Raw genomic sequence first — 21711 nt, forward strand, 5'->3', positions numbered from 1 at the left:
CGGTTGAGGCTCTACAACTAGCAAAGGGTTAGGGTAGCTCTCCTTCTCCCATACTCTCAGGAGTAGCTTACCTATGCCTTTCTTATGAAGGCCAACTCCACTGTGCTACTCAGGAAAGATACAGGACCTGCTCTCCCAAGTGCTACAACCAGTGAGGGACAGGGACAGCTAACCAGCTCCCTGGGGCCAGCTCTACTGACTCTCTCGGGTAGCAAGGGGCAAGGGTAGGTGAGGATATCACGTCCTTGCCCAAGTCACCTCATGGCAGAGTGGCAGGACCAGCTCTCTCATGCCCATGCCCTCGGACCAGCTCTCCTGTGCTCACTCCACCCAGGCCAGCCCTGTCCATGAGGAGACTTACAGGGTTCACTCTCTCTGAATACTTCTGACAGTGAGAGGTAGGATCAGCTCTCCAGGGTGCCTGAGACAGTGAGAGGTGCGGGCCTATTTGCACAGCCCTTGGACATCTATGTGGTCCCAGGTGGCTGTGTAGATCAGGGATGTCCCCATCTATATTATTTACTGATGATGCAGGCCATGAGCAATAACTCTCGGTGCAGAATTACCACAGACCCAGACATGGCCTCAGGTGGCAGGGCTGACTGCTCACAACAGGTTATTCTTCTCCATCCCCATATCTCCATTTCTACCTCTCTTCAAAACACTCAAACTGTTCCACTTATCTTTCTCTCTCATCTGCCTACCTCATACTTGAATACTGTAGTGGCTCCCACTGCGGGCTGACCTCTAGATGACTTCCTCTACCTTACCTATGCACCATGGCAGCAAACAGACCTGTATGTATCTATGTGGTAATGAGTGGGGGGAAGGTCCTCCTGTGCTCTGTTTTGTGGCAGCAGGTAGGCCCCTGTGTAAATAAAAATGTTTTAAAGGTAAGAGTTGCTGGGTCCAATGTGTAGAGCTACTTGTTAAAAAGTAACCTGGCCCTCCTACTAAACAACGTGAAATTAATTCAAAATGGGATTTTGAGATAAACATGAAGGAATAAGCAATAAGAAAACAGGAGAGCATATTCTCATGAACCTGAATTCTGCAAAGGTTTCTAACATGTGACTTGATACCTCATTGTCTGTACAAATAATTGTACATTGAACCGCAGCTTGTCTCCTTATCTGAAGACATCTCTAAGAGATTGAAGAGTAAACTGTGAGAATTAAGGTATTTGCAAACATTTACCATGCAAGGGGTGCTTTCTGGGAGATTTTTAAAAGGTATAGGAAAACTGAGAACCATTTGAAAAACCATTTCAAGAAAATACTTTCTTTCAATAGTCGAGTACACAATAGGCTTACTAAATCACTACTCAGTATCATTCATGTAGATTTAAACTAAAACCAGAAGCAGACACCATGGTACACTCAGGAGAACTGCATGCTTGAAAACACTGGAGTCCTCTGAGCTTTGAGAGATAATCTATGCTTTGGCCTCCCTGTGCTTTTAAAGGCTTTTCTATCCAATAAGCAATAACGTTATCAACATCCATCAAAGATACATCACCTATACTCAGTGATCCAATGATTTCCCTTCCTTGTATATAGCCCATAGAAATGTGAGTATATGTGTTTGTGACTGAGAATGCATTGTGTACATGTATGTGCATGTTTATGTATGTGCACATGTGTTCCTTGTGTCTTCATTACCTTGTGCTAATGAATCAGAACAACACGATGCCAGGATCCTGTGGAGGAGCAAAAGGAGAAGAGGGAAGGAGTCATAGAGAGAGAAAAGTAGAGAAAGAGAGAGAGGGAGAGAGAGGGGAGGGAAAGAGGGAAGGAAGGAAAGACAGAGAGAGAGAGAAAGAGAGAGAGGGAGGGAGAGAGGAAGGGAGGGGGGGCTACTTGGAGAAGAATTATTTTCAGAATTTCCAGCAGGCAATAACAGGCTGATAGAAAAATACCATTAACAGAATAAACAAGTAATTTCTGAGAGTTATCTCACTGAGAACTATACCAGGATGAGGATGAATTATGCCTTGCAAATGTTTAAATAAATAACAAACTCAATGATCAGCTGAGAATCCTAAGCTCACAGACAAGCACATGCTGTATGATTCTGTAGAGAGAAAATCCAAAAGTAGACTAGCTTATTGGGTGCAATGTGTGTGATTTGTAACTGTAGCCACCTTTGGTGAGAATGGTGGTTAGTGACTCTGAAGAGCACAAGCCTTCTAGGATGTCATTAATTATTGATTAATTGTTGATCTGAAAGGTCATTCCATATTTGTGATCACTTTGGGAAATCTCATTGAGTTATGCATTCAACATGATGCCTCTCCCTACACCCTCCTCGTGTGTGTGTGTGTGTGTGTGTGTGTGTGTGTGTGTGTGTGTGTGTGTTTGAGTTCTTTTAGTTTTGCCTTGTAAACTTAAGATAGGTGAGCTAAAAATATTATAGGTATCAAGTGAGAATAAGAAGGGAACTGAGTCAAATTCTTAATTCTTTTATTAGGTAGCTTTTAATTTGTGTTAACAGAGTTGACCCAAGTCATTGGAGAAAGTCACATTGTCCAACAGGTAGAAGATAACCACAAAGACCTAATAAAACCATTTTGACTGTCTCCCATTTCCAAGGGAAGTGGGCGTGAATTTTCTGAGCCAGTGAAAGCAAATCTTTTAGCTTGTTGTTTAAAGTTATAAAACTATAAAAAGATACCACAGAATTGCAACTGCCTCACTTAGCTTGCATAAATATTTATGCTGCATGGGGGTGATGCCAAGTGTGCTAGGTGGCTGGGAGATAAAGACGACTAAGAACAAATGCTACCTTTCGAGTTCACAGATTAGTGACAGATATGGGTATTCAAGGAGATCACAGACTTGTTACCTGCTTCTTTAAAACTGCTTTTCTACTGTAAGACACACTTCGAGAAACCCTGATAGATACACAAAAATTCATAATGGTCAAAGTGGATTTTTTCAGAAGATATATTTTCGAAAATAATTAATTAAGATTATATATATACATATATCATTGTTGACACCAGATAATATAGAGAGATAATTTTTCCTATCTCTGTATGCCTTTCTTTAAATCTTAGTTCTAACTGCCTGAAGTTATCTGAAAGTTTTGCTTCATTGGTGAGCCTTATGGTCAGATAATGCTTCCTGGTGCAGAAGGCTCTTCACCAAGGCAATTCTAGTTTCAATGGAACATTATTTTCATGCTTCCTTGGGGCTCCCAACCCAAATTAATCCTGATACAATCCTCTAAATTCAGGCCATTGTCAAGACATATTTGCAATATTTGTATTCATCCTTTAGAAAATCCTTTTCTGCTACATAAATGCAGGCATCTTGGTCTTCATGAAGGTCCCACAACAACTGTAGCAGGGGCTTATCCTGACTCTGTTGGCTGCTTGTGGATCCTGTCCCCATAACTGAGCTATCTTGTCTGGCTTCAGGTGGAGAGGATGTACCTAGTCCTGTGGTTGAGTTGATACCCAGGGGAACCTCACCCTGGATGGAAGGAAGAGCCACGTGAGGGAGAGACTGGGAGGAGATTCGATCAGGATGGAAAGTGAATAAATGAGTAAATTAATGGAAAAAATACATCCTTCTAATTCTGACATCTACAATCCAGTATGCAGTTAATGGAGAATGGAAAATTCCAGGTTAATTAGGAGGTGGGAGAAAAGGCAAGAACAAGGTTACACAAAAGTTGAGCTCTGGTCTTCGTTCCTATTAAAAGGAAAGGAGCTCTTATTCAGACTCTACAACTACAGCCCAGTTATCCGGCCATAATATAATGCTTGCAAGAGAAATGGTGCCCAAGTTCAGAGAAGGACCTAGAGTCATGGAAGGGAAAGGAGGAGAAAGCAAAGGCAACAGCCAGCTCCAGGCTGTACTGTGAGTTTCTTTTCATCTGCGACTGAAATCGGAAAGCTCCTTCCGTAAGACTGTACAAGATGCATTTTATGCACAACTCCCATATGAAGGAAAAGAGCCTCCAATGTATTCAGCAGGTCTAGCACTCAAGAATTATGTGTGTGTGTGTGTGAGTGTGTGTATATATATATGCATATGTACATATATGCATATGTGTATATCCTAAGATATCTAAAGAAAAAAGAATATTTCTCAAGGGTACTTTATTCTATGCTATTTTACAAGCTCAACAGCTAAGAGGCTTAAATATTTTACTTGAAGGAAAACACACGCACGCACGCACACACACACACACACACAGGAAAAAAAAACACAAACACAGAGTAAGCATCAGTGGACAGAGGCCATCATAATATGAGAGCTGGGTTTTGTTCTAACATTAATTTAGAGGTGGTTTCCTATGCAGAAATAAGACTTTGAAATTGTGGTGACTCAGACAGATGAGTTCCTTCCAACAACACTTATAAATGCTACAATTAATCCAGTAATTTATTTTATTGATAATGTACAATTAGGATGCTAAACGGTCTGAACACATTGCTTCTCTCAGTTTAAGTGCTTTACACATTATAATTAAGCAAAGTAAAGTTAAAATCACACACGTAATTAAGAAAAGCAGTGTTAAAATAAATGAAATATGCTTATTCTCTGCACCCGATTTATTTATTCTCTGGAAGAAGACTATGCACAGTTAAACACAGCAGAGCTTCCAAGCCTTGTTCATAAGCTTAGCAGAACCTGGGATCTATGTCTAATTTTCTAACTTGGAGCATAATCAGTTCTTCAGTAAAAGGTTTTTGGGTGTTTGTCTTTGTGTGTGTGTGTGTGTGTGTGTGTGTGTGTGTGTGTGTGTGTGTGTGTGTGTGTGTGTGTGTTTTCCTCCAAGTAAAATATTTAAGCCTTTAAGCTGTTGAGCTTATAAAATAACCTAGAAAAACAACCCTTAAGAAACATTCAATTTTTCCTTCAATATTTTGACAGGGAAGCCCTCTGCTTTTACCCCCCTGTGTGTGCTTGTGTGTAGCAGGCACTAGTTGAATATTTCTTAAATCCTTGCATCAAGAAGTGATTTCTACCAAGAGTGACATAACTCTTAATGATCTAGCAAAAAAAATTTTAAAGCCTTTTCCCAGAGTCTTACGCTCTGACTACAATGACATTTGTGATAGTTTGCATTTTCAAGGGAAAAGTTAACCACTCCTGCTTCACACATATACTAGATGCTTCCACACAGATAGAGAGACTCAGCTTAGAATTACAGCTTAGAATAGCCCTACAAGTAAGATAATAGCCTGCCTACTTAACATATAAGGGAAATGTGGCCATATAAAGAGACTTAGCTTGGTAAGTTCTCACAATGAGAAAGAGGAAAGCAAGGATTCAAACCTAGATTTATCTGATTCTGAAGCCTCTATCGTCTTCGAAATAGTATATTACCTTAGAGACGGGATCCAAATTTAACTCTAAGTAACTTTTACAAATAAGATATTGTTCTTAAAATGTGATTTTATAGGCATGGGAGCCATTAGTCTATAGAAAAATTATGATATATGACTTGCTGCAGAATTTTAATTTTAATGTTAGATTAAAATGAAATTTATACATTGGCATTTGTCAACTCTAGTGACTATGGGGCAAAAACTTGATCTGGTCCTGAAATGTTCAAGATAGACTTGTTTGTGTGTTTATGTGTGCACTGTATGTAGTTTAGTGCTAAGGAACTTCTGCTGCTGTTCCTCCTGCAATGACCTTTTGGTATCAGGACCCTTTGATAGGTCCTCTCAGATAAGCTATTAATGTTTCAGTTCCTTTTTAGGGAAAACCCACTGAAACCAGGGATTTTACAGAATACATGAGTTCTTATCGCACCTGTTGTCCTATTCCAAGGTAGCGATGGTCTGGGATCAAATCTGAGGTGACCGTGAATGGACCTGCCCAGGGGCATGAGGTGTCCAGGTTCTCTTCCGTCTGTTACTCTCATAGCCCTAGGTAAAGCCAAGTCTTCTTGGTTATCTACTAGGATGTACAGGAGCCATTCTCAGTCCATCCTGGGAACCACCGTGATATGCCAAATCCTGACTCCTGCGGCGTCTTTTCTACCTTGTTGCCAACTACTTCCAAAAGCAGACAAGCCAATCCTCTAATTCTGATTCTCTTTACCAGAAACGACCATCTCCATCCCTCTCACACTGACCCCATAGTTGTAGAGAACAAACACTTGCATCTCGTCAAACACTGGTAGTTTTTTTGTTGCTGTTTTTGCTGTTGGTAGTGTTTTTCTTTTCTTTTCTTTTCTTTTTTTTTACATTCCAGCCATTGTCCCTGCTCCCCCCTCCCTCTCACAGTTCTTCAGCCCATCCTCCTCCCTCTTACCTCTGAGAGGGTGCTCCCCCATCCCCACAGGCACTCCCCTTCCCAGGGACTGAAGACTTTGGAGGATTAGGCTTATTTTCTCCGCTATATATGTGCCAGGAGTTCAGACCAGCCTGCTTGGTGCTCTGGTTGGTAGCTCAGTCTCTGGGAGTTCCCAGGATTCTGTATTAGTTGAGACTACTGACCTTCCTATGGGGTCTCCTTTCCCTGATTTAACCACAGGGGTCCTGGGCTTTAGCCCCATGGTTGGGTGTAAGTATCTGCATCTATCTCAGCCAGCTGCTGGTAGGGCCTCACAGAGGACAACCATGTCTGTAGGCACTGTCACAGCATCAGTAATAGTGTCAGGCCTTGGTGCCCACCCAACCCAATGAGATGGGTTGGGCCTTTCACTGGGCTGCCTTTCCTTCAGTCTGTTCTCCATTTTTGAACCTACAGTTCTTTTCGACAGGAACAATTCTGGGTAAAAATTTTGACTGGTTTGGTAACACCGTCCCTCCATTTGGAGCCCTGTATGTACTGGAGGACAACTCTTCGAGTTCCCTCTACAGTTGGGCATTTTGGCTAAGGTCACCCCTATTGAGTCTGCAGAGTCTCTCACCTCCCAGGTTTCTGGTACTTTCTAGAGACCCCCCCCAACTGCCACCCCCAGAGGCTGCATATTTCATTCTCCTGGTCCTATGGGCTTCTCTGCTTTCTGCCCCCATACTTGAACATGCTCCCCCACTCCCCTCCCCCTTCTCCCAACCAGGACCCTCCCTCCCTCTGCCTCCTCCCATGATTGAACCATCCTCACCTGGGCCTTCTGCTTGTTAAACTTCTTACAGACTCGGGGTTGTATCCCAGGTAGTCTGTGCTTTTTGGCTAATATCCACTTATCAGTGAGTACATAATATGCATGTCCTCTGGGGTGTGCATTACCACACTCAGGATGATATTTTCTACTTTCACTTACTTGCCTAAAAAATTCATGATGTTCTTGCTTTTAATAGCTGAATAGTATTCCATTGTGTAAATGAACTACATTTTCTGTATCCATTTTTGGTTGAGAGTCATCTGGGTTCTTTCCAGCGTCTGGCTATTAAAAATAAGGTTGCTGGGGTTGGGGATTAGTTCAGTGGTAGAGCGCTTGCCTAGCAAGCGCAAGGCCCTGGGTTCGGTCCTCAGCTCCGAAAAAAAAAAATAAGGTTGCTATGAACATAGTTGAGTAAGTGTCCTTGTGGGATGGTGGAGCATCTTTTTGGTATATGCCCAGGAGTGGTAGAGCTAGGTTTTCAGATAGAACTCTTTCTAATTTTCTGAGAAACTCACAGATTGATTTCCAGAGTAGTTGTACCAGTTTACAATCCCACCAGCAATGGAGAAATGTTCCTCTTTCTCCACATCCTCACCAGCATGTACTGTCACCTGAGTTTTTGATCTTAGCCATTCTGAATTTCAGGGTCTTTGTTTTTGTTTGTTTGTTTGTTTGTTTGTTTCCTTGATGACTGAGGACTTTGAACATTTCTTTAAGTGCTTCTCCAACATTCAAGAGTCCTGTATTGTGAATTTTCTGTTTAGCTCTGTACCCCATTTTTAAATTAGGTTATTTGGGTTTTTGGAGTTTAACTTCTTTAGTTCTTTATATATTTTGGATATTAACCCTCTATCGGATGTAGGGTTAGTGAAGATTTTTTCCCAATCTGTGTACTCTGATGGTTAGCTTTCATTGTCAACTTGACACAATCCAGAATCATCTGGGAAGAATCTCAAAGAAGGATTTTCTAGATCTGGTTGACTTGTGAACATGTGTGTGGGGGATTTTGTTAATCAATGTGGGAAGATCTAATTCTCTGTGGATTGCACCATTCCCTAAGCATGGAGTTCTGAACTCTGTGAGGGGTGCAGAAATCAAGTAAGGACATAATCGTGTATTATTCACTACTCTCTGCTCTTGATTGTGGATGTCGTGTGACTAGCTGCCTTGATTTACTCATAATGATGAACTATTACTTGGGATTTCAAGCTTAAGTGAATTCCTTTCTTGCCTTAATTGCTTTTAGACATTTTACCACAAGAACAAAACAAAACAGTGCCAACTAAGTGGGAAACCTCACTGAAACGGGATCACTGGTTTACCAGGACAGTGATAGTGACTGTACACCAAGCATCTGTATTTCACTACATTCCTTTGTGTCTGTTCTGGTCTTAAATTTGAGGGTCTTCCTTAAGACTAAAGTGCTTGCAAAGCTGAAGTGAGTTTGAGAATTGAACTCATTATCCTCTCAGCCTCCCACTTCTCAGGGAATCTTCAAATTTGTAACAACTGTTTTAATATTGATAGTAATGTAAACACATCATTTATTAATATTCTGTAACTATTTTTGTTTGCTCTTTGGCTCATGGACTCAAATCCATGGCCATAAATGAGTTCAGCAAGTGTTATGCTACATCCCAAGTCTTTAAAGTGATAATTTAGCTCTGTAAGACTAAAATTCTAACAATAGCTACCCAGTTATTATAATTAGGCTTGTTTTGAAAATAGACCTGTTAGTGTAATAGAATAATTGCTAACTGTAAAGTGTTGCCTATCCTATGGAACTCTTGAGAGAATTGAATCGTAACTATTAAAGTGTGTGTAACTACTAAAATAACCCTTATGTTGATAGAGTTCAAAGGAAACATTTTCAGATCCAGAGGGTGACTAAAATAGTACATGTGTGTCAAGGGGGCTGCTTCATATATTATCATCATCATCATCATCATCATCATCATTATTATTATTATTATTATTGAAGTTATTGTTACTTTGATCAGGCCACGTGGAGGTAAAATGACTGCTTCTGGATATACCTTGTGACAGAGCACTATACCCATATGCTCCTAACAGTGGAGTCATATCAGTACAGCTGAATAAGCATGCTTTGCTCTAACCCATCTATGAAATATATTTATATGTAAAAGGGACCTCTGCCTTACTAGCCTGTGTTCTGTTGTGCTCTCTAGCCCTGATGCATGCCTTGGTATTTGGGAATGTGACTGCCATCATACAGAGAATGTACTCTAGATGGAGCCTGTACCATACTAGAACCAAGGACCTAAAGGACTTCATCCGTGTGCATCACCTGCCCCAGCAACTCAAGCAGAGGATGCTTGAGTACTTTCAGACAACTTGGTCTGTCAACAATGGAATAGATTCAAATGAGGTAATGTGCATTTCTTATGTTGACATATTCATGCCAAAAGCATAGTTATCCTGTAAAGACAAGATGTCCTAATGCAGATATAAGAGAGGGACACAGTAACCAGCCTCTTTATCTCTTTGTCTTTCATCATTAATCAGCCTACAACCCACATTTCTGTTTTTATTATTATTACTTTTATTTTTTTACATTCTAGTCATTGTCTCCCTCCAGGTTCACCCTCCCACAGTTCCTTATCTCATTCCTCCTCCCCGTCTCCAAGAGGATAACCTGTCCCACCAGACCTCCCCATTCCTTGGGGCCCCAAGTCTCCCAAGGGTTAGGCATGTCTTCTCCCACTGAATGCAGACCAGGCAGTCCTCTCCTACAAATGTGTCCGGGCCTCAGATCAGCTTGTATACACTGCCTGGTTGTCAACCCACCTTTCTTTATACATCACAACTGATGTTTTCACAGTGACACTCTATGATGACAGAGTTTCATAGCAATTTGCTATGATTTTCATTAGGATTCATCCTTATGGCAATTTAGTGTCATAATGTTGGGTGAATACTCAATGTAAACCTGCCCCATTGATCCATAGTTTTTAAAAAAAGAAACAAAATACGGGCAAAATGATATCTGTAGAATTCAAGAAATAGCCCCAAGTAACCACTGTGCAAGACACTGATTGTATAGATCAACCAACCAGTCCACCAACACATCAAACAATCCAGTAACCAAGTAACAACTATTCTTTGAGTTAACTTATAAAATAAGGCAAGTTTTAGATGTTCTGTATTTTTATTCTTCATCCTGCACTGTGCTCTCCAAACTCCTCAATGGAATTTTATTCACCATGAAGAAAAATAAAATCACGATCTTTGGGGGGCAAGACTGGATAGAACTAGAGGTCAATACATTAAGTGAGAAAAAACAAGACTCTGTGTGACAAATTCCTTGTTTTTCTCTCATATTCAAAACCTAGGAACCAGCATTTTAAGAGTGGGATTACCTCTGTATATAGCATTACACAGTAAGAAAGGACAGTGTGTTCACGTTCCTCTATCTACCCCAGTAGGAGTCTTGACAGAAGTGTTGCAAGCTTTTCTACCAGAATATGTTAGAAACTTTAAAACTCGCTTCAGATTTATCATCAGCTGATTATTCCATGGCACATAACTGAAGTTGCAGTCAGTACATAGCCCTGGAGACTGTACAGAGGAAATCTCAGAAGGTATAACAATCCATTACTGTATAATGCAGTTCACTCAAGTAGGACGAGTGCCACTGACATCTTGCAAACTCATTGAGTAGACTCAGCTCATCCCAACTTCCTTTCTCCTGTCCTCTTTCCCAACAGCTTTTGAAAGACTTTCCAGATGAGCTGCGCTCTGACATCACGATGCATCTGAACAAGGAGATCTTACAGCTGTCCCTGTTTGAATGTGCTAGCCGGGGCTGCCTCAGGTCTCTGTCTCTCCATATTAAAACCTCATTCTGTGCCCCAGGAGAGTATCTGCTGCGCCAGGGAGATGCGTTGCAGGCCATCTACTTCGTGTGCTCAGGCTCTATGGAGGTTCTTAAAGACAGCATGGTGTTGGCTATTCTAGGTAGGTTTTGGCTAAAATGTTTATACTCTGCAGTATAAAGAATATAAAATAGGGAAGGGAGAGATGTTAACAGGAGTTGGCAAATTACAGATAAAGATATGGACTCCATACTGGATTGTTTACCTAAATGTTATATACTGCATATCATGATTCCAATACAAAGTTCAGGTAGTATATCATTTTACAAGTGAGTTAGTACCCAGATTCCATGCACGGGGTAAGTCTTTCTGACTTGTACTCACAATCCACGCTGTCCTGTGGAAGAAACTGCAGCTCTGTTTTCATGGAAATGTTCGATATTTTGTGGAGAACCACTACAGAGAACATTAGAATTATATTTTATCTCTTCCAGAAAGAGAGCAAAAATTATTTTAACTTTGAGAAAAACTTGATCATTGTAATTAGCCTAGTATGGCAGGAGTGACACAGCCTCCTTTTAGTTCCTCAAGGAAAACTCATAACTGTGGAAACGCATTGCTTACTAGACACGATTATTCTTTACTGGAATATAAAGAGCTTCTGGCAGAAGACAGTATGTGGGCTAATATAAAAAATTCCTCTCCCAATTTTATCTGAGTTCTTTTCAAGCTCACTCTCATTTGTTTATATAACCAATCATTATTTAACTAAAGCACTAAAAATGTGGCAGAACAGAAATTGCTAGAAATTTTGCCCTTATGGAGATTAAACTCAAGAGAATAACAAAATACAAATTTTTCCCAGGGTGGTGGAAAGAGGTGAACATCAGATTGGTCCACGGTACATTTTAAAAATCAATGGTTTACACCAATGTCTAGAATCCTTTCAGGAAATGATTAATGTAATTTTCATTCTGTTTTTCTAAGGAAGCGATCTGTGACAAAACCTTCCAAAGTATTTTAACACGTGGGACATTTAAACCTTCACAGATTATAAACGCAGATGTGAAAGCATTTTCTGTTTCCCCAATACTATTCCAAATTCTGGATGGGAGAATACTGCTCCTTAGTTGTCTAAAGAATGCATATCATTTTATGTTAACATGAGGATAGGTTATATTTTAGAAGATAAAAGTGATAATTGTTGAGTTCCTAGTATAAACTTGTGTCTTAGGTCCACTATCAAGTCCTAAAGCTTGCCATCTACTGAAGTCCAGTCCTTGGCAAGTTGAAGTTGGAAGTTGGGAACCTAGGATGTGATTAGTACTTTCCAAAATGGGTTTATAAAACAAAGCTCATCCAGCTGCCTGGCTTTTTCTACAATGATATCACAATGATAAATCAACAGGTAAGAAATAGAAAGTTGGTTCTTATTAGACATGGAAACTAGCAAAGTCTTGACCTTGGACTTCTCAGCTCCAGATCATCAGAAATAAATTCCTGTTGCTTCTCATACCTTAGTTGCATTGTATTAGAGCATTGGTTAGAGACTGTGGCAGTGTGGCTGCCTCAACTAAAGGGGAGGAGCTGGAAGCTGAGTGCTGGCAGACCCTGTGGCTTTCACTGGGACTTCCTTTCATATTTGGCTCAGATTTTACTACCCCACTATGATATTTTCCTTAACATAAGTGCAGAAGACGCTAAAACAGTCCTACCCTCTCCCCAGTTTGCAAAGTTAAAGGACATTTTATACCATTTTATAATTCTGGCTTATAATAGACAATTATTTCTCATTTACTTCCAAAACATTAATTAAATACTTTCCAATGAATCTCTCTAGCACCACTGAAACTTTTATAGCCTGATGATTTGCCTACTGACACGGCCTCCTTTTGAGAGAGCATCTGCCATTTTGTTAGAACCATATGATATGACATATAGTCAAGCAGATATAACACTCCATTTAAAATTACTCAGGCATTTTTTAAAATTCTTGTCTATTTTTAAATTTGGTGACTAGCATTAGTTTTAGGAATGAAAGGTAAAGATATCATTCGTTACATTAGAGCCAAAAAGCACAAATTTAATGGCTTCTATGTGACTGCTATAGCTTATAAAACTTTGTAATAATTATCATAATGAAACAACTAATTATTGCTTGAAAGAATTATTCCATTGTTGTTTTGCTCCCTTGCCCAAATTTCTCCATAAGTTGTGACTTTATGATGGTATTTCCCTTCTCTGCTTCCCTCCCACCATCCATAGATATCTAAGTACTGTAAGTTCAGTTTGTCCTATGACCATTTTTAACTATTGTGATACTGGGGCCACACACAATTGAAGGTCAGTGTTACCATGTCAATGGGATGATGCAACTTTCTTCACAATATTATTTCATGTGGCTGATTTAACCTATGCCAATTTACTAAGCAGACAGCTTCTATTTGGTCTGTAGTAACTTAAGGAGTTCATTCTACTACTGAAACGAACTAGTGGTTTTGTGAGGAAGAAGTGTTCATGTCCCAACTCAAGCAACAGCATCTCCCAGTCAACACCTGAAAGTGTTTCCAGACCTGGTGCATGGAGAGAGTTGTCAGGGGAGTTTGTTATGAAGAGAGAACCCTCTCAGTTTTTACTTTACTGTGCTTCCCACTATTTTTCCCCATTGATTTGAAAAGATGTGACCATGCATGATAACTCATGTCTTGACAAATGGTATTCATCTGTCTCTGTGTAATTTAATGTTCTTTTTTGTTATTGCTCTTAATCTTCAAATATGAACCAGTTCTGCAAACATGGAGGTTATCCATGACCTATAGGAGGCAGAGAAATCATTCTTTTCTTTTAGAAATAAGGATACTGAGACCTGGAGTAGTTAAGGTACTAGGTCAAGAATATCAACAAAAGAAAGGAGAACTCCACATGGCAGTTACTGAGGCAATAATGCCTCGCCAGAGCTCAATGTGAGACTCAGCACCATCCTGCATGCTCCATAAACAGTCACTGAACCCAGAAGCAAAAGTGGAATTCCTTCCAAGGTGCCGAACTTACACCGTGTTGGTTGTATTCTTGCAGTGGCCAAACCTCTGCTGGGAAAGGTGCATGAGTGTAATGCAGGTGGCTCTCCTTATTATGAGACCTGAGGAGTTGGGTTCCCACGTGTCGAGGACCTATGGGGTTATTTGTGCAGTCTCCTGGGCTTTTTAGGAAATGCTTAGTTCTCTTTTGGCTTTCTTTTGCATTTTTGGCTTTGCTAATGGCAGCTTTTACTTTCATTTTTTCTGTGAGAGCCATTTCCCCATACAGAAAATGAAAGCTCAGGCCATGGTTCATTCCCGTTTGTCTCTGAGGCTTGTGGGAATGGAACAGATAGATCACTACTCCTCTTTTTGTTAATAGTGATGCAATTGAGCCAACCCAAGGGCCTGGCCTGGGTACATCAGCGAACATCCAGATGTTCTCTCCTGATGTGAACTTGCTTCTGATAACTAGTTTCCCACCAGCCTGTTCCAAACAACAGCCAGATGATTATCCAAAGGTTAGAAAGGTCTTGTTTGATCGTTGGTTCCAAGACTTAATTGGAACTTTCAGAGGTGAGCCAAACAAGGATGAAGAACTGACTCAGGTTACTAATTTCCTGAGAGCTAGGGATGTTAAAGGAATTAGATCTCTTGATTAGGATGTGGAGAGATGCTAGGTGCCAATAATTAAATTATAACTTCCTGGATCTGTAGTCTATTACCTCTCTATACTCTAACTGCAATTGCTGCCAACCATCTTCACTTTGTTATGTACCAGTGTGCTGGGTTAGATATTCTCTACTTTCAGAAACACTGTTTCCTCTTTCTTGATACATTTCAGGCCTTAGCAGGAAACTATTAAGAAACTATGAAGGAAAGAAAACAGTACAGCGTGCACATTATTGTTAAGCCTAGGAAGTTCATAAAAGACTTTTCTGAGAAAATGAATGTGAAACCTTTCCAGCTGTGAATACACACACACACACACACACACACACACACACACACACACACACACACACACACAAATGTGGTTGTCTTGGTATCAGAGTGTGGGAACTGCACTTTTTGATCCACGTCTTCTTTCAACTACTCCACACATCTTCCTTTGGGTTCTAAATCCCTGCTGTGGCTGGACTTTGGCAGGATTCTTTTGCTTATAGTCATACCACAGAAATCATAAATATAAAAGGATAGTGGCCTTAAACTCCTTCAAATGCCCTTGGCACATGACACTGTCCTGATAATCATATAGACAATACAGAAGTCACCACATTGGTGACTTTGGTGACTTTCTGGCCATGATTATACCTCATGCTCATCATCAGTCTTTCATTTGTTAAGCAGCAGTGGAGATTTTTTTTAACAAAATCTACAGAAAACATAATTTCAAATTTAGCAATATTAGTGACAGCAGTAAGGCAGGCTTGAATTCTTCCAGACAATGTGGCTATTTTATCACCTCCGCAGGCTAAAAATATAGTCTATGATATGTTTTTTCTTCCATCAAAGTAGGCTCAATTTTTGTAGTTTAAATAAAATATTAATTGAAGAAACCATTTGATATAATTCAATAATTTGCCTTCATTTTTTAAATTTCATACACATTTTGGATATCTCAAGCACATGTAATTAATTTCATATTTCCTTTTACTGATAAATTAATTAGAATGACTTTTGTGAATTTCCTGCCAGGAACTTTTGTTTCAAACATGCTGAGCATAATAAAGGATAAAAATTTAAATTTAAATTTCTGATTCTAGTTGCAACTCATGAAATCACTTAAAAGATTTAAAAGATAAAATTGTCCATTATTAGGTCATCAACAAATATTATCAAGCAAATTAGATCCCAGAATGCACCCTGAAGTACTGTAGTCAACAGCATTGTAGAGAGGAGTATTTGTAGACAGCAGTGCTACTGTCAGACATCAAGCGGGTTTGGGACACATAGGTCCCATGAGTAGTCATGTGAGATGCTAGTTTTTGTCTACTCACTTCCTGTCGAGGGAAGAAGGTTATTCTTACACTGTCATAGAAAGCAGTTGGGAGTCATGCTCCTGTGTTACATACTGCTACACACAGACCATTACCAACAGTGTTCAGCCCTTACTTCTTTCTCCTGACTCAGAAGAGGGATACAGAGAGTTTCCACGCACTTCACCCTCCTGTCCATCTTGGAGATATGATCACAAGTAAATGAAAGAACCTTAGTCTGTTAACTTTCACACTTCTGTTATTACAAAGAGTCTTTGACTCTAGTCAGTATGCTTTCTGGTATATTGACCTGAGAAGATCAGAGCCATTTTTCCACCCAGAAAAATGCATTACTACCCCCTTTGAATGGTTAAAGTGACTGTGCCAAATTGACTGGTCTGGAGTCATTGCCAAGTCCTTTCAGAGATCTGCTTAGAGCTCATGGATGATTAGTGATGCCCAAGCCATCCAGCCATGTCCTCTAGACCAGGGCTCACAACTAAGTGACAGTTTTACCTGCCACAGGAAATATAACAATGTTTGAGGGTGTTAACATCTTGAATCCCACAACAAAATAGCAGTGGAGCCCCAACTCTCCATCCCGCTAAAATTGAGTAGTTGTGATGATCTTCTTTTTCTCATATAATTTGAGAGAAATGGAGTCTGAAAGTCAAATAAAGTGACTGGGCTCCAGTTTGTTCTGCTTTTCTTCAAAATGATATGGCTCCTTTTTTTTAACTGTTCCTAGGGAAGGGGGATTTAATTGGAGCAAATTTATCAATTAAAGACCAAGTGATCAAGACCAACGCTGACGTGAAGGCTCTGACCTACTGTGATCTACAGTGCATCATCCTGAAAGGTCTCTTTGAGGTGCTGGGCCTTTACCCAGAGTACGCACACAAATTCGTAGAAGACATCCAGCACGACCTCACATACAACCTTCGAGAAGGTCATGAGAGTGATGTAAGTCTTCTTTCTTAATTAGCACAGGGGACGGGAAATCAAAGCCAACAGCAAAGGCAAACGTCATAGCCTCCTTTTCAAAAGGCTGTACAGGTAAACTATGCAGCCCCTAGTTAACTGATGAATTAGCTGGGGTCTAGAGTTCCTTGCTAACATGCCAGGAAAGTATGATTTGTAGGCAATTTCTTGCCTGCTCATCTTCATGGGCTCATGTGGCACTCAAGTGGTATACAGACCTTAGCTTGAACTAAACAATGGATCCAGCATTAGATTTCCAAAGAAAGTATGCAAGTCAGAGTTTGGTGTGTGTCACTGTTCAGCCTATAACTGCTAGATGGGGAATTTGCTGGAAACTAATCTTTGTGTTAAAATGGTATCCCAAACAATCTATCTCAGAGTGACCAAATTTTCATAAAAGGATTCAAGCCAACAGCTGTCACACAGAAAGCATAATGAACATTTTATGCAATTATATCTTTGTTTTATGTTTTGGTTTATACAAACAGCTTTCCTGTCAAAATATGCACTATACTGCGCCTTGTGTTTAGGCTGGTCGTGAACATGACTTCATTAGATGTGTCAGCAATAATGACTTAATAAGAATGATTGTTGGAAGGCAAGCCAGAGCATGCATCTCAATGTGTAACAGTCAGTGCCTTGTCTCGGATATTTGCAGCACTCAAGATTTTTAAAAAATATAGTTTTGACTAATTCATATTATGCAGACATTTTGGGTAATAGCATTCTGTCTTTTGAAAAATAGATAGAAAAACAGTCATTGCATATTCTTTCCTCTAGGCTTGGGATAAAAGTGATATTAGATAAATATAATATGGGTGTGGTTTTGTACACTTGTAGGTGGCTAGTATAGCATGTGAGGAAAAAAAACAAGTTTAAAGAATACAGTTGACTGAAAGTTTTTTCTTGAAATAGCTTCCATGCATCTCATGTAATAAACCGAATATTAAAACTCAGGGTAATACATTGTGTTTTCCATGATCGTATAAAAATGAGTTTTAAGAACTATAACATAATGTTTTAAAATGTGCATTAAATACACAAATCAAGCTAATCGACCTGTGTGTCTTAAATTCATGTTTATTCCTAACAAAACTTAAAATACTCTCAACAATAGCAAAATGTATAAAGCATGCCATTTTTAATCACACTGCTGAAATAGAGATGAAATTTTGTGCCCCGTGACCAAGGACAAAACTTTCTCTCCTACCTACCTTAAGTAATTGCCACCCTACTTCTTGCTTCTGTGATTCCAACCTTCGCCAGATTCCACATGTAGGTGAAATCATACAGGATCATTCCACTATGCATGTGAAAGATGTGCTCATTTCATGAATGTAACTCCCCCACACTCCCAAGCTCATCAGTTTGGTAAATCACAGGGCTTTCTCTTCATGAAGAGTCAATGCTATTCCAGAGGACATACATCATGTATTTTCTTTATTCAACTGTTCATTGATAGGCGTTTAAATAGATGCCTGGTCTTAACTATTGGGAGGAACATAACAATGAGTACAAACGTACACGTACCTCAGACACATAATGACCTCATCTCCTTTGCATACACAAACAGTAGTAGAATGTTGGATCACTGGTACTTTAATGTCTGCTATCCATTCCCACCTACAATATGTGAGAATTCCCACTTCTCCAATCTGCAACAACACTTACTTCTCAGCTCTGTGAAAGCAGCCATCCCAGTCACTGAGAAATGATACATTGTTGCGGTCTTAGTATGCATTTCTATGATTACTAGTGATGTTCAACTTCTTTTGTACTTCTTCTTTTAAAGAATATCTTTTGCCCATTTTGAATCAGGCTCCATCTTCTTGCCATTGACTTATCTGAGTTACCCGTGCATTTTGAATATCAACTGCTATCAGATGTATGGTTAGTTATCATCCTACACTTTGTTTCTTACTCCATTAGCTGTTTCCTTTGCTGTGAACTTTTCAGTTTGATATAATCTAATTAGTCTCTCCTTACTGGCATGGCTATGTATTAGAGTCACATCCAAAAGAAAATGCATTGACCAAATCAATGCCTGGAAGCCTGGGGTGTAACATCTAACTCTCTTATTTGAGTTGAGTTTTCATCCAATGGATCCATCTTTAGATCATTTATGAAGTAGTATACACTTTTTTCTATTTACTAGACTAATAGTGATACCAAGTTTTAAATCCTTGTAGGTTTAATTCCAGTATTTAAATAATCTTATGTGACTGTTATCGCTTCTTCTCTCTTCCTCTCCTCTCCTTTCTTCTCTCCTCTCCTATACTGTTATTTCTACCTCCCTATAATTTCATCCTTTTTAAAGCAATGTCATAATTTTGTTTAAAGGTATGTGCCATTTATGAAAGCGTGCCACATCATTTCTTCTATATAGGATAAGGCTTCTTCTGGTAATGTAGCATCAGTGGACATGTTCATAGTCATCTTGGACTTGTTAGATGGCTATCAGTTTGTTCTTACTCTTGAAGTGTTTCCCTCACTCTTGAAATGGTTTCTCTGGGCTCTGCTAACACCTCATTATTTTTCAAGGCTTTTCCTCGTTTGTCCAATTTGGCCTCAGATTCCAGGTCCTCAGGCCAACCTGACTGCAGAATCTAAGTTCTGCAATTCAGCCTTCCCTGAAACACTTCTGCCATTTAAGCTTCTTGGTGTGCTGTGCCCTGCATTTACCAGTTAGGTGCTGGCTAACACTCCAAGCCTGGCAATGATGCAGCTCCCCAATCCCTCATGACTGTATTCCCTAAATCCCACACAGGATGGCTCACCTGAGCTTCATCCTAACTCCTTAGCTGGTAAAACCATCCCTTTCTGTTTTGCTGTTTGTTCTTACAAAGCATCAATATTCAGACTTCCTTCCCTTACCATGGAAAATAGCCCTCTCACATGGTGCTCCAGCTGGTGTGTTTCTCTTTTCCCAGAGGTCACAGACCCTGGCATTTTTCCTCCATGTAGTTCATCGGTGCATTTTGGCCAAGTTCATTGTTCCTTTTGACCTTAGTGTTGCTTCAGTGCAGGCTAGATCATTGTGGCTGCAATCTAAAGCATCACTTTACTGTCAAGCATCTCTCTAGTAGAATGTAACGTGAACCTGAGAAGACACTGGAAAAGAGAGATGCATGCAGGAAGTACTGATCTGCACCTAGGCAAGGAGCTATCCCTTCCACAGCTAATGTAACAAAGTACTTGGCAAAGGTCAGGCTGCTGCTTGGTGGCAAAAACCCAGTGATTGAAACAAAATGTAACAAAGAGATAGCCTTTGTAAAAAGTTCCCATTAGTGTTTTGAAAGGGGTTAAAAGAAATATAGACACTAAACACTGAATAAAATTAAGCTAGTGTATATGTTTATTTTAAAAATGAGGGCATGTATGAATGAAAGCTTTTGGCACTTATTATTCTGGATTTCTTGATACTCAAAATGCTTATTGACACATACCAACACACACAGAGAGACACAGACACATACACACACACACACACACACACACACACACACACACACACACACATTTCCAAAATCTTGAAATACAGTTCCCTGGCTGGGTAAGTTTGGCCCACTCTTATGTGTAATTCTAGAACCCCATGACAAGCCTCCCAACCACTCCAGCAGTCTTTGCCTTTCAGGAAAAAAAAAACTATATACATCCTGATGCCAGCCTGTGCTTAGGGGTTCTTGTTCTTTACTCTGCTGCAGCGCTCTGCTGTCAGCAATATGGATCCAAACACCATTCCTTATCCCACATATGCACACTGGAAGAACAACTCACAAAGGTTCTTGGGTAAAGCAATGGTTATGGAAAGTGAAAAACTCCTGTTAACACATGTTTACACACATGAGAACAACAGAAACATAACTACCTAAATTCACTTATTCTGGAACATCAAGTAGCCACTCGTACAAAGGAGTTCCTAGTAGATCATAGAGACCCGCAGAGACCTCACTACATATGTGGGTGGAACTGTTTAACTGTAAACAATAAAAGCGAAATAACTAAACGAAATCAGCCCATTTTTTAAATAGAACAAGAGCCAGGAGGAATCTATCTGCATTTAGAAAGGATAGGTAGAATGCTGGGATCAGCGCTCCTATAGATGTACTAAACCACAGAACTCTAGAAGAATAGTTTTCCTCAGTCTCACAGGAAAATAAAACTGTATAAAAAGTTTCTTAATTTTCTTGAAAGGTTAACTCCTGCCTTTGGATCTCGTGCTAACTATGCGTCTTGTACCTTTAGCATATTTTCCATCCTTAACCCTATTTATATCTCCCGGTGGCTGAACTCCGGTGAATTGAAGCATTTCTGTCTATGCAGATTGCAATAAATTTGTTCCGTTGTTGTGGTAAGCTTTATAAATTGGTTTTAACACAAATTCACCTGTTTTTGAGAAGTCTAGTTTCCCTTCACATAAAAAGACTGAAACTTGACATAAACATATAAAATGATTAGAGAGCATCAAAACTCTGTTTTCAAAAGTGAAGACAGCTAAAACGCAGATGTTCACAAAACTACCCATAAGTATTGTTTTGCTGTGCACAGTGGGTGCTGATTTGTTATTGACAGTTTTATGGCTGTATAGCAATATAATGCCCAGTTGTTGGCACTATATTGGGGGAGGAGAAATTTTTTTAAGTCTGTCATAATAGGTATTTCTAATAGTGACTAAGCCCATCAAAGTTCTAAGTATGTTCCTTATCTCTACTTCAATATTCTGATCATAATATGTAATCTGAGATACATAAAAGCTAAACCACCTCTTTCTGTCTTACTTCTTTAGTTAAAATGGGGAAGAGGTCCTGCGATTTAGTAGCTTCC

General features: G+C 39.7%; 1 protein-coding gene across 1 annotated transcript in view; it reads left to right on the top strand.

Moving 5' to 3' along the window:
- Positions 1-21711, top strand: part of Kcnh8 (potassium voltage-gated channel subfamily H member 8) — a 439763-nt gene that overhangs the window by 349512 nt on the left and 68540 nt on the right. The window contains 3 exon segments of the mRNA NM_145095.2: positions 9264-9463; positions 10803-11052; positions 16655-16869. Coding sequence (NP_659563.1) covers positions 9264-9463; positions 10803-11052; positions 16655-16869 — 665 coding nt within the window.

The sequence above is a fragment of the Rattus norvegicus genome, chromosome 9 (assembly GCF_036323735.1).
Source record: "Rattus norvegicus strain BN/NHsdMcwi chromosome 9, GRCr8, whole genome shotgun sequence".
In the NCBI taxonomy this organism is placed as follows: Eukaryota; Metazoa; Chordata; class Mammalia; order Rodentia; family Muridae; genus Rattus; species Rattus norvegicus.